We start from the raw sequence: 13,755 nt of genomic DNA, 5'->3' as shown, positions 1-13,755 counted from the left end.
CTTTCCTTGCATTGTCCCACCGTTCTTGACAGTGGTGGTGGCCCATCTATTGTGCCAGGATTAAGGAGGGCTTTACTAGCCATTTTCTAGCCAGAGGGAGCCAAGAAGGAGAATTTAGAGACAGAGGATCCCAGGATGGAACTCCCTCCATGTCCGGTGTAGGAGGAAAAGTGCTGGGAGCCTAGAGCCCTCCCCACCCCAGTCTCTGACTTCTGCTTTAGCCTCCTTGTAGCCTCTCCCTTCTCCCTGCACGCCCACTTTAGGGGTTCCCCCATCTGTCTTTCTTGCTCAAATCCATATCGCCAGGGGGGGCCTCTGGGTCCAGGCATGGTGGCGACCTATGCCTGGAACTGTTCACCCTGGCCGGGGGCGGGGGTCACTTGCTGGATAGGGGGGAGCACGGGGGTGCCCTGGCGGGTGGTCAGGGAGCGGCTGCCACTTGGGAGTGACGGTGCGAGTCATCGAGTAAGTCATTCGCAGCAGATGGTTCCTAGGTGAGGACTGTGTAGACAGAATGGATGCAAGCCTGTGAGAAATGTGGGTCTTGTTTCTAATAGCAACAGATACTTGAGACGGTCCCATTTTCCTTTTCTTTTACGAATCAAATGTAATAGCAGATGATAGATTTAATGAAAAAAATTTTTCAGTGTGTCTCTGTCCTTGGCAAAATAAAACCCCAACGCTCTGTCAGCAATTTGGGGCGGAGGTTTACTGCTTGCTGTGTTGAGGCGTCATGGCGCGTGGAATTGGTGGAGATGTGCGGGAGGGACTCAAAGCTTTGGGTCTTTATCGCCATCAGTGTGGTTTGGGGATGGGAGTGGGAAGTCGGTACAGCTGGAGGCCGCAGGTGGGGGCCTTGAGCATTCTGAGCAACCCCTTCATTCTCCAGATGAAGAAACAGAATCCTAGAAAGTAGCAGTGACCTTGAGAGCCCACAGTGACCTAGTGACAGCATAAGGTCATGCTGTCCCTTAGAGCAAACTCACACTCTGCCCGCCTGGGTTGGGACGCTGGGGATGGGGGTAGGGCTGAGGATAGAGACATCGGATGGCGGTACCCCGCTGGTGCCTGGTGGTGTCAGGGACACCCTGGATGGATTTGGGGAGCAGGGGATGGTCTGACTAGGGCACCAAGCTTCTGGGGGCCAGTCAGAAGGAGAGTGGTGAGCGGAGGTGCTGGAGACCCTGCCAAGACCTGATGCTGTCAGGGGCTTGCCGGGTCCCCTCGGAGCCGTCTAAGGAGAGGCTGCTGGGTCTTTGTATGTGTTTATGTGTGTACATGTGCTCATGTGTGTATATTCATGGGGAGAGAGGCAGTAACACAGATGGAGGAGAGGGACGGAGGGAGACAGAGACAGACAGACGAGGGGAGAGATTAAGAGATGTTAGAAGCTCCTGGTGGCTCTTCCCTTGGGGTTTGGGTGGTTCATTCAGAAAGGAACCCCAAAGAACTCGGCTGGTTATAGACATTGAATCCGCTCATCCCTCGCGCCATTCCCCAGCCCTAGCTCGCACCTGGAGCTGCTCTCGCAGAGAATCTGCAAACTGGTTTCCATCTGTGAATATGCTTACAACTCAAGGTGACCCTCCCTGCCCGCTTTCCCCAATCCTCAGGGCCCAGGAGCCAGGGGGGCCATATGGTCATCTCTTGGACGCGGCCAGGTCCGGGCTCGTGCTCAGATCTGCCAACTGAACAGCCGGGCTCTCACCAGATGTGAATGATTAAAGCCTCGGACAGTGTTGGTTGGAAAGGTTGGAGGCCAGCGGTACAGCCAGGTCCTGGGAGCCCAGGGTGAGTCCTTGGGACCCTTGGGACCCCTGACCACACCCCAATATCTGGGGCCCGGATTCCTCTTATCCCGGTTCTAGCAGAGCTCTGGGGAGCCAGCCACGGCCAGGAGCACCTCAGCACCAGAAGGACCCACTTCAGGCAGGGAACCCTGGGGGATGTTGGTGGCGAAAGGGGTGGAGGGTTGAGGATTGAAACCAGAAGTGAAACCCAGGAAAGTTGAGCTCCCCTCCTGGTCTTGGAGAAGGCTGAGGCCAAGGCTGGTCAAGACCCCCTTCCAGGCGGAGGTCCCTGAACAGTGCTCCCTGTGGGAGACCGGGATGAGCTCAGGTCCTGAGTTCCAGTCTCAGCTCTGTGGTGTGCGTGCTTTGGGGCCATGGGCAGACCTGGAAATCTCCCTGAGCTTCTGGTTCCTCATCTGTAGGATGGAGCTAAGGAATGAAGCCTGCCTCCGCCCTATGGGGCTGCTGAGGAGATTGGCCGGGCAGAGAGTCGGCCCCCAGGATGTGGGAGCTGGGTGATCACTGGGGTCTGGGTGCAGGAAACAGAGAAGCAGGCAGGGGCCTCGGGCAGGACCAGCACTGCAGTGGGACAGTTGGACCCCCAGGGAGGCTGCATGAAGTGATGTGTGAAAGCCAAGCTCACACCCTGAGCACCGACCCCACCCCACCCCCTCCCCTGTCCCCCTGCTGCTATTCTGGGTAGATGCTGGGTGAGAAAAAGATAACTCTGCTTCTCCTGACAAAAACATTTCATGTCCGTCAAGGAAAACATCCTCCATCGGAAGAAAAGAGGAAACGGCCAGGACCTCACGCCCAGAGTCAGCCCCATTAACCCCTTGGTGTTCAGAACTTCCAGACCTGCCAGGCATAGCGAGACGAAGCTAAGAGATGGGCTTTCGTGAAACCTAGCACCACGAGGTAGTGGTGTTCCTCCTTTTATGAATGAGGACACAGAGGCTTGAAAGTGTATGGCCCTTGCTTAAAGTCCCACAGAGAGAGCGTGGCCGGCGGGCCCCTGCTTTCTGAGCCTCAACTGTGAATTCTTCAAAATTCTTTGTCCTGGATCACTCCTGTCATGCTCCCTCATGCCCCTTGCCGCCAGCCACAAGAAAGCCACCCCCAGGAATCCTCGCTTCCCTTTCCCCGAACACCCCAGGAGCACGATGGGCTGGGCACTCGCCAAGGCAGAGCTCTGTGCAGGCGTGTGGGGCGGGGGGCCTGGAGAGCAGTCCTCACTCTCTCTTCCAGAGCTCCTCGGGTGCTAGGCTCGGGTGCTCCTGGCTGTGGCTGGCTCCCCAGAGCTCTGCTAGAACCGGGATAAGGGGAATCCGGGCCCCAGATATTGGGGTGTGGTCTGGGGTCCCAAGGTGGACACCTACAAAATGGCAACTAGGCCTGGAAGCCCCACCCCTTCTCCTGGCAGGGGCCTTGGTGGTGGGAGCGGCCCCCTGCTGGGGCAGTACCTTGGGTCCCCTCTGGAAGGGGCACCGGCTGCAGGCAGGAAGCCTCAGTACGGCTGCCTCCATGGTCTTTCCCCAGGAGCTGTGGGCTCCCTTCTCACGGGAGCAGCCTTCTTTCCAGCAGGCTCAGCATGAGCACCCCACACCTTGCAGGGGCGAGGCTGCCACTTGCTGGTGGGCCTGGAGGGGCAGGCGGGAGGGGAGTGTGGGTTGTGCCAGGTGGCCAGTGGGGGGGGCTGTGGAAAAACTCACAGTGCTCACCCATTTCAGTGCCTTCCCTATCGTTGCAACACCCCGGGGATTGCCATCGAAGTCCGGGGCTCTGCCCCTCTCCACCGGGCTGGGCTCTCTGGTTTACCGTGTCCATAGCTCCATCGTCCCTACCTTGACCTTTGTTTTTTCTCACCCCCTGCCCCGGTCCCTAGAGCAGAGTTAGGGGGAAACTTTTGTACCCACATCACAGTAAGAGTGCGGCGTTAAAGAAACCCCTTCTCCTTGGTGTCACCTTCCTGACCTCCGGGGCGGGGTCTTTGATGACCTTGAGGAGCAGGGCCTGGGAGTCCTCAGACTGGGACTCAGATTAGCTGTGTGTCCTGCCAGCTTCGAGAGAGGCCTTCACTCACCTGCACCTCAGTTTCTGTAAAGCAGGGCAGTGGTGCGGGGAGGGTGGGGATTAAGTGAGGGGGGTCTCTGCAAAGCCATCGCGGGCTGTGACCCCTGTAGCCCTCCCCGGGTGCTCTTTGGGGCTGGGATGATGAATATAGCTGGCGTACAAGGATGCTTCGGGGCTGTGAAGCATACAGCCTGATGGACATTCACATGCGAACACACCATGTGTGGGAGGCTGAAGATGTCTGTGTCCTACCTCCTGGAACATTCATAGCATGTTACCTTGTGTGGCAAAGGAACGTGGCAGATGTGTTGAAATCCAGGGTCCTGGGAAGAGGAGATTATCCTGAATCATCTGGGTGGGTCCAGGGTCATTCCGAGGGTCCTTAAAAGTGAAGGAGGGGGCAGGAGGGTCAGAGACCGAGAGGGACTGGAAGGTGCTTTGCTGCTGGCTTTGAAGATGGAGGAAGGGGACCTGAGCCGAGGACTGCAGATGTCCTCAAGAAACTGGAAAAGGCAAGGAAATGGCTGGAAATGGCTTTTCTCCTGGAGTCTCCAGAAGGAGCACAGCCCTGCCAGCCCCTTGAGTTTGGCCCTGTGAGATTCATTTCAGATTTGAGACCTCCCAAACCCTGAGCACTCCAGAACCCTCAGGTTTTAAGTCACGGTTTATAATAATTTATCAGCAGCAATCGCAAGCTGATACTCTGTCACCACGGCACCAGGCCGGATACGGAATATTTTCATCACACCAGAACATTCCTTGGTGCCTTGTCCCAGGCTGTATCTGTCCACCCTGTGAGGAAGAGCTGTTCTGACATCTTTCACTTCTCATGTATCTGTTTTTGAACTTTGTGTTGATGGAATCCTCCTTCAGGTCCAGGGTCCTTTACTCAAGGCAGTGCTTTTGAAGTTCATTCATATTGTTGGATGTATTGATACTTGGTTCCCTTTTTGTTGCCAAGTAGTATTTCGTGGTCCAGCTATACCACACTGGGCTCCTCCATTCTCCTATTGATTAGATTGTTTCTAGTTTTTGGAGCTTATGAAAAAAAAAAAAAAAAACGTGCTGTGAACATTCTGGAACAGATCTTTCTTGTGGACACACACATATACTTACTTCTCCTGTGGAGTTGCCAGGTGTCAAGACAAGGATGTGTTTTACCCAAGCTTGGGTAGAAATCGTGGTGCTGTGAGCGTGAGTCATTGTGGCCAGCCTTGGGACCAGAGGCTGGTGGTCACTCCACTGGCCCCCAGTGGTTTCTGGGGGTGTGCGTGATGGTGCGGGTCTTCTCTGGTCCAGGGTGGGGGCTTAGCGGCCCTCAGGTGGAGATTCAGGTGGGAAGTCCTAGCCAGCAGGTGGGTGCACTGGGTCTTGGAACAACAGGCGAGTCTGGGCTTCTTGAGCACCTACGCTGGACCCAGCTCAGAGCTGGAATTTTCTTATAGGTGTTCCCTGGTCTCTTTGCATAGCCCTGTTGCGGGGGATAGTTGTTCCCCACTTTGCCACTGTGGAAACTGAGACCCAGGACACAGTTCTGTCTGAGGCAGAGCCAGTGAGGGTGGGATCGGGTGTCTTCCCAGACCCAGCCGACTTCAGATTTTCAATCCTTTCCCCAGCCCTGGAAAAGGAGCCCAGGGCTGGGCCAGGTCGGAGAGCAGCCTTGAGGGTCAGCTTCTCCCAGGGGAAGGACAGTGGGGCCTTTCGTCCCTGTAGTTGGGTGTGTGAGCCAGGCCTTGGGGGGGGTGACAGATGCTTCCCATGTGGCAGAGAACAGTCCAGCTGGTGAAGGGGTTTGTGGGGGTGATGGGGCAGTGGTGAGGGGCTAAGAGAGGCATCTGATTGGTTAACAAGCTAGACCTGATATGTAGGGCAGTAGAGAGCCCCAGCAGGTGCTTGAGGCTTGGAGTGACCTGAGGAAATCGTGGCTGTGACCTGATTCAGAGGAGCAGACTGTTGGCAGAGTACGGAGCTCTCTGGGAAGCTCTCCCCAGCTCTCTGCCTTTGCCTATGCTATTCCCCATCTTGTTCACTCAGCAAACTTGTCCTTGAAGATGCCAGGCAAGCATCATCACCCTGGGACTGCCTCCCGCACCCCAACCCCCCTGTGGCACCTACCACAGCGTCTAATAAAGAGTACAAAATAGAACTTTACAGTTTTCTTAATTACAATATTTGAGTTGAAATCATTCACGCTGTTTTGGCCTGATAAGTCATGGTCAGATTCTCATGAATTAAATACACATGCGATGTGCGTCCACTAGACAAGGCGAATGGCAGCCCGATGATGATGGGGCAGAGGAGACCTGACATGCAGGACCTGGGGGGATGGGGGGCTGTTTCACCTAGCGGGTCAATTCCCAGGTAATGCCGAAGCGATTGCCCTGCAGAATGCTGCTTCATCCTACAGTGATACCACACTTGGTTCACCTTTCTCTTATTGATGCATGCTTGGATTGCTTCCAGTTTTTGGTGATTATGGGAAAAAAAGCTGCTGTGAATATTCTGGAACAGATCTTTTTGTGGACGCCTGTATACACTCACTTCTCTTGAGTAGAATCCTAGTCATGGAGTTGCTGGTCCTAAGGCATTGTTCAGTTTGGGCAGAAATTCCAACTGCATATTTAGCTTCTAGAATCTTCTTGTCCACTAACCCAGAATGTCCTCAGTGTTGTGTCCACATCATCAGGACTTAGGATGTGTCTGTGGGGAGAGAGAGGCAGGGAGACGAGGGCAGGAGAATGGATCTGTGCAGGTGTCCCTGTCACCAGCTGCACTTTTCCTGTTGGGAGCATTCCTGCGGTCACTTCCTGTGGGTCACCGCCCAGTGAGGATGTCGCTGCCCTGTGCTCATACATTCCCATCTCAGTGGGAGTGTGCCTACCGCGAGTCAGGCAGGTCACTCTGTGTCTGGAGCATTCTGTTCTGCAGAGGAGATGGCTGTTGATTAATTGAGTTCCAGAAGGAGCTGTTAAAGATAACAATGAAGTCAGAGAAGCTGGCCGTGCACATGGTTGGCCTTAATGAAGCAGGCCGGCCAGCATCCTGGGAGGGATGGGCCTATGGGACAATGCTAATTAAAAGCCCCAGACAGACCACCTGGGCTTACAGATGCCCCAGCAGTCCTTCCTAGTCCCCATCGTGGGCAGTTGGCCCTCTACGGATGGTAGGGTGGGTGGGAAGTCGCATTCCCCGGGCCCCGGTTCTTGCCCACCTGGGCACTGCAGTGGCTGGAACAGGGGTCTTGGAGGCTGCGTGCACTGCAGTCCCCTTGTGCACGTAGGACACACATGCTCCGGGGTGTGTGGGCAGCTGGGACCATCTGTGTGGCCTCCCTGTGGCTGCTGAACCCAGAATGTGCAGCATTTCCGGGGGATTCGTATGTATACTCACAGAGAATATGGAGCACACTCATGTAGTACACTGCGATAGTGTATTAAGGCTCTACTCGCCTCCTCCAAGCTGCTTGGTCTCAGGTGGGCCTCGAGATGCTTCAGCAGACACTCTGGGTCCTGGGGCTCGGAGTCCCCACCCCTGGCTCTGGGAGTAGCTTGAGGAAGTCAGCCTCATTCCCTGGAAAGTACCTTTGCATGGCCTTTCTACTCCTTGGGGAAAGACTTGGAGCAAATTTGGTCCAGCGGGAATTGTTCGTTGGTTTTCTTTCTTTGTTTTTATCTCCCTTTCCTGCTCTGGAAGTAGATATTCTATTTTAAATCCTTTCAAGAGGAGTTTCTTTTGAAATTTTGCCATGCCTGCTTAACGTGGCAAAAGCTAAAGTTGATCAATATCTTAACTGAGTTTACTAATTCTTCCTTTGTAAGAATGCCAGTTCCTCATTGAAGGTTTTGTATATTAAAAAAAAAAAAGTAAGAATGAGGGATTTTAAACCTAAAAAGTCTTTTTTAAAAAAGATACTATTTATTTATTTGACAGAGACAGTGAGAGAGGAAACACAAGCAGGCGGAGTGGGAGAGGGAGCGGCAGCCTTCCCTGTGAGCAGGGAGCCCGACGCGGGGCTCCATCCCAGGACTCTGCAGACGGAGCGTGGCCTTTGGTTCTGTCCAGCGGGCAGCTTCAGAGCATCTAGGGGAAAAGCGAAAATGCAGCTGGTGGCTGGGGTGCCGGCTCTGCTCTGGGCCTCTGTTGACACGCTGCCCAGGAGCAGGGTGTCTGGGGAGAGGTCTGTGCCAGCCGTCGCCCCTGGCCCGCTCGGAGAGTCCAGGACGGGCAGCCAGCTCCGCCACTGGCCAGGTTCTGGGAGAATTGCTGTAAACAGGGTCAGGCAGAGAGGTTGGCGGCTGCCCGGGGCTGGCAGGGGGGCAGGAGGGAGCGGTGGCCAGGGTGGGTGGCGGTGACTAATGTCTGCTTCTAGGGAGGAAGGCTGTGCTCCTGAGTGCAGGTGGGACGAGGGACAGTTTTCCTGGCAGGGTGGTTTCTAGCAGCTCTTTGATTTTTTTTTAAATTGAGATTCATGTATCATTAAAAAAATAACTTACCATAAAATCCAACGTTTTAAAGTATACAAAAGTATACAATTCTGTGGCTCTTGGGACAGCCACAAGGTTGAGCAACCATCGCCACTCTGGAATTCCAGAATATTGTCATCACCCCGTAAAGAAGCTCCTGCCCGTTTGCAGTCCCTCCCCGGTTCCACCCCTCCACAGCTCTCGTTTCTCACTGTGGTGTCACCAGCTGCCCTGAGGAAAGACTCGGTCCAGTCAGAGTCCTGGAACCAGGGCTGGAGTGTGGTGGAGGGAAGGAGCTCAGGCACTGGGGACAGGCGCTCACGACTGTGTGATTTCAGGAAGATGCTTACCCTCTCTGTGCCCCGGTTTCCTCTGCTGTTAAATGGGGCTAATAACTACTTACTTTCTTCCTCATTGGGTTGTTTGTAAGGATAAAATGAGACCCTGTGTAAATAATAGTAGCTAGGCTTGTTAAGACCTTTGCCTGCGGTATTTTTATTTAATCCTCATTAATCCTGAGAGGTAAGAGTTATCATTATCCTATTTCATACAGAAAGAAAACCAAGCCACAGAGAAGTTCAGTAACTTGTTTAAGGTCGCACAGCTATGAATCTGTTTTTGGCTGAAAAGCATGGACAACCTGACTTTGTCTTGTTTCCAGAAAAGGGAAGTTAATTATAACTCAGAGTAGAAAGTCCAGAAGTCCAGCAAGCTCCAAAGCAGGTTGATTTGGCAGCTCATGGACCCCGTCCGGAACAGATGGAGGTCCTTTGGGTGGTGCTGCCTCTCAGGCTGGTGGCAAGATGGCGCCTACCGGCTCTTCCTCAGGGCGCTGGCTTCAGGGTAAGAATATTTCCTTCCCAGAAGCCCCCAGGTGACTTTCCCTCACAAACCCATTCCCACTTCTGTCATTGGGGAAGGGGAAGGGTTCGCCATGATTGGTTTTGATGACCCGGGATCAGCCCTGGGTCTGGGGTAGGTCCCCCTCTGCCACCTCCATGAGAGCCATGCAAAATTGAGGTTTAGTTAAGAAGAGCAAAATGGTTGGTGGGTAGACACAGCAGGACCCACCGAGGCCAGTAAGGAGCTGAGCTGGGATTCGAATCAGCCCCGCCCTGGGCTTCACCACACTGCAACACAGCCTCCACACAGCTCCTGAAGGGTGGTATGTGCGTAGTGAATCTAGGCGGAATGCAGAAATCTGTATAGTTCCGCTCCCAACCCCACCCCCCACTTCCCAGTTTTTTTTCGACACCTGACTGGTTGAACCCCTCTGGTGATGGGGAACTCAGTGCCTTACCAGGCATTTTCCTTTTCTCATTTGACTGTTAAGTGCCACGGCTACCTTTCAGAGTGCTCTTAGGTGATTTAGGAAAAGATCTGCTCTAGGTGCAGAAATTGGAAAATGGTGCCTACTCTGGGTGATAGAGTCCTTCATTTCATGGCTTGGGGTGGTATGATGGTGGTAAGAAAATGGCACCGCTGCCTATGGGTGAATGCAGCCCTGCCTGGGAGACATCACTCCCCCAAGGTAGGCACCTTTGGGCCGTGTGCAAACTGTCTCTTCTGTTAAGACCCTCTCCAAGAGGGGCCTGTCATGTATGTGCATAAGCCTCGGCTCGCAGGACACTGACAGAGCATGGGAAGTTCATGCTCGGGTTCCTCAGCAGGGGGATACACCTGGGCTCAGGGCACCCCTTCCTGCCTGGAGGTGGTACAGCTCTCCCTCATCAGAAAGGTTCAGCTGTCTGTCTCCCTGGCCCTCACCTCCTGTTCTGCCTTTCCTCACCTCTCTCCAGGGTCAGATGGTAAATATTCGGGGCATGAAAGTTCCACGGCCTCAGTACGGTCAGCACCGCTGTGGACTGAGCCGTCCCAGGGCTTTTCTAAGCCAGGGTCTTCCCAGGGCCCAGGCAGGTGGCATCTTTTCCTTAGAGTGGGACAGAGCTTTTTCATCGACCTGTTCAGTTTCGAAGTGTGCTTCACTGTAGAGAACAGGAAAGCCTGCATCTCATTCCGTGGTGGGAGTGGGGGCAGGTGGCTTCCCAGATTCTCCTCCGGCCTTCTGAAAGTGCCCCTGGGGTGAGCAGATGGGCTGAGGAGGGGAGTCGGGACCAGACAGTCTCTCTCACCCGTGGCAGCACCAGCCCCGTTCCCATCGCTAAGAGTTTCCCTGGGGGTTCCATGTGCCAAGTTTCTGTCTGGTCGGTCTTTCTATCCTTGATTAACAAGCCTGGAGAAACACTAGCGAAAGGAAGTGCATTCGCTGACTACATGTCTGGTGGCGCTCGTCCCCCTGGCGTAGGCACACGGCCTGTTTTGCAACAGCAGTTGCTCTTTGATGATGATGATGATGGTAATGATAATAAACAGCCTCTGTAATTTACCGAGTGCTTGCCCGGCACCAGGGTTTATAGGTATCATTTCATTCTGTCCTTAGAGTGACCCTATAAAATATATCACCATCATCATGATCCCCCCTGTCCCCCAGTTTCCAAGAGAGAAAACGGAGCCTCTGAGAAATAAAAGTAGCTCAGCCAAAGTCATGCACCAGGGAAGTGGCCATGCTGGGATTTTGAACTCCAGCTTTCCTGACCTGGAACTTGTACCTTTCACTTCCGTGTTATCAGCAGCCCCTCCCACGCCCTGATCATTGGCTTGGAAGAATTAAGGCATTTGAATTGGAGCGTCCTGATGGGCTTCAGAGCCTAAAGAAGGCCGTGCCCCACAGAATTCTGAGCCTGGAGGCGGAGCTGGGCAGCTGGGGCTTGGGAACACCCTGTGACTGTGCCCTCCTGATTTTCCTCATGTCGTTCGCTCATCTGTGGAATGGGGATTTACGTTCATATCTCGTAGCTTCATCTGTTTTGAGCAGTGGCACCTGTTGGAGACGTGACCTTGGTCATAGCACAGGCGTGCAGGCTCAGAGTTGGAGAACTCGACGCAGCTGGGGGGCATCCTGACGGCGTGGGCTTCTTTCTTAACCTTCTAGGCCTTTCTTTTCTCATCCGTGGAATGGGAAGGATGACAACACCTCACGGCCCCCTCACACAGCAGGATTTCATGAGTTACCCCAGCATAGCGGGGAGATTCACATTGGGAGATGGTTGACAGTGATGGTTTTCCTGATAGATTTCTGGGTTTTGTACATTTCTAACAATTTCAGATTAACCATGTGAGTCTGAATAAACTTGTACTAGAGCCCAGAGTCAAAACCGTACATAAATAGCTGACCCCAGTCAGGAATGCAACAGATGGTGGGCGGGGCCGTTATTCATTTCAGAGGGTTTCCCATGAATTATGTTCTTTGTTTCAATAAAATGGAGTCCCTGGGAATGTGGATTCCCACTTCACAGAGGGAGAAGTTGTGTCCAGAGAGAGGGGAGCATTCACACCTGTGCATTCTCCAGCTGCCCAGCCTGCCCACGTTCTGCATCGTCATCGGGAGCTGCTTGTTTTCCTGGCATCCCTCTATGAGCAACAGCCAAAGAGCCAACTCTGTCTTTGCTCTTCTGTTCCTAAGCTCTCTTGGTTTCAAGGGCCACCCTGCGCCCCGAGCTGGTGGCCCTCTCTGCCCCATCTACTTGCTCTTGTTTTGTTCATTTGAATCACGATCCAGTGTTGGTCCATGGATTGCAACGAGAGGGGTCACGATGTCTCTTAAGTGTCTTTTTTTTTTTTTTTTAGGATTTTATTTATTTATTTGACAGACAGAGATCACAAGTAGGCAGAGACATAGGCAGAGAGGAGGCAGAGAGGAGGAAGCAGGCCTCCTGCCGAGCAGAGAGCCCGATGTGGGGCTCGATCCCAGGACCCCGAGACCATGACCTGAGCCGAAGGCAGAGGATTAACCCACTGAGCCACCCAGGCGCCCCTCTTAAGTGTCTGTTAAGCTGTGGGAGTCAGTCTCTGGGTCTGATCCGGATGACCCGGGAACCTCATTAGAAATGCAAATTTTCAGTGGTCCCAGACCTGTCAGAGTAGAGACTTTGGGGTGGGGTTGGGGCCAGCAGTCTGTTTTAACAAGCATTCTTGGTCATTCTGTTGCAGGAGTCTGAGACCATTTGATCTATAGGTTTCCCCTCCTTTCCTGTATATTTCCTTTGTAACTTACATCTTGGAGAGACCTGGCACTTGCCCTAGCAGTTCCCCCAGCCTGAGTTTTGCCTGTTGATCCCGTGGTGCAGATGACCAAGGTCTTCTTTCCTCCCTGCTGAGGATGACGGGAAGACTCTGCTCCCTCAAACAGAGGGGGCTGACTTTTGGAGGTTACTGCTGAAGTGGGGTGCCCTCCTGGCATAGTATGGGATGGGAGCAAGCACAGGTGTTCCAGGTTCTGTGAAAAGACTTGCTGTGGCCGGGAAAGGGGGGGCATGGAAGGAGGAGAGGCCACAGATGGAGGTGGGGATGGACTTCCAAGGACCTGGTGCCGGTGGTAGGCTAGACTTCATTTTGTTGGCCATGGAAATTGAGGGGCCTGACAATGGGGAGGTTGTATGAGACCTTGGTTTGACCAGATGGCTCTGCCTGCAGGAGAGCATGACTTGAAGGAAGCAGACCTGGAGCAGGGAGCCCAGGGGATGCTGGGCGGGAGCCCTGGTAAGTGTCAGCAGGATCTGGACCAAGGTCGTGGTGGTGAAGTTGCAGAGGAGGGAGTGAATGTGAGAGATGCGAAGAATCTCTCACAGGAATGACTTGGCTTGAGAATGCAGTGGGAAGGGAGGGAGGAGTCCAGGACTCTATCTGGGAGCCATGGTGGTTGCACTGACCAAAGGGGATGTCTAAGGAGAGAGGCAGGTCTAGGTGCTTTGAGAGCTGGTCACACATTGTTGGAGGCAGGTAACTCAGCACGTGTGTTACCAATGTCCTGACTCAGAGGGGTCAATGCCTCAGTTGGGAAAGACCTCTGTGACCCTCCAAATCTGTGCATGTTCACTGAATGCACTTTTGGGGGTACATAGAAACATCCATCTGTCCGTTTACCCATCCATCCACCCATCCATCTATCTACTCAACTATGCATCCTTTTATCCATCCACTCAAATATCCATCTGTCCATCCACTCAATTCTCTAGCCGCCTACCTGTCCACCCACTCATCTATCCATTCTTTTATCTATCCATCCATCTGTCCATCCTTCTATCCATTCTTTATCTATCCATCCATCTGTCCATCCTTCTTCCATCCTTTCATTATCCATCCATCTGTCCATCCTTCTATCTATCCTTTTATCCATTCGTCCATCTATCCATCTCTCCATCCTTTTCTCCATCCATCCATCCAACTACTCCACATTTATTGAATGCCTGTGAAAGTCAGGAGCTGAGGAGTCATAGAGGAAGTGAAATATAGCCCTGCTCAGACGACTCCAAGGTCCATGGAACAGAAGCCAGGTGGACAGAAGTATCTCAATACTGTGCGTGGGGTGA

The 13,755-nt window shown here is 53.4% G+C and overlaps 1 protein-coding gene across 3 annotated transcripts in view; it reads left to right on the top strand.

Moving 5' to 3' along the window:
• The window catches only part of HSPA12A (heat shock protein family A (Hsp70) member 12A), a 149,924-nt gene that overhangs the window by 96,756 nt on the left and 39,413 nt on the right, over window positions 1-13,755 (top strand). Inside the window, exon 1 of one of the 3 annotated variants that reach the window (XM_044240600.1) lies at window positions 9,115-9,169. The exons of the other annotated variants lie outside the window; for them this stretch is intronic. Within the exon in view, the coding sequence (XP_044096535.1) occupies window positions 9,130-9,169 (40 nt within the window). The 5' untranslated portion in view covers window positions 9,115-9,129. Of the gene's footprint in view, window positions 1-9,114; window positions 9,170-13,755 lie in introns of those variants that run through there. 3 annotated transcript variants of the gene reach the window in all.

Source organism: Neovison vison, chromosome 2, assembly GCF_020171115.1.
Source record: "Neovison vison isolate M4711 chromosome 2, ASM_NN_V1, whole genome shotgun sequence".
Classification (NCBI taxonomy): domain Eukaryota; kingdom Metazoa; phylum Chordata; class Mammalia; order Carnivora; family Mustelidae; genus Neogale; species Neogale vison.
This window is presented reverse-complemented; position numbering and strand designations above follow the sequence as displayed.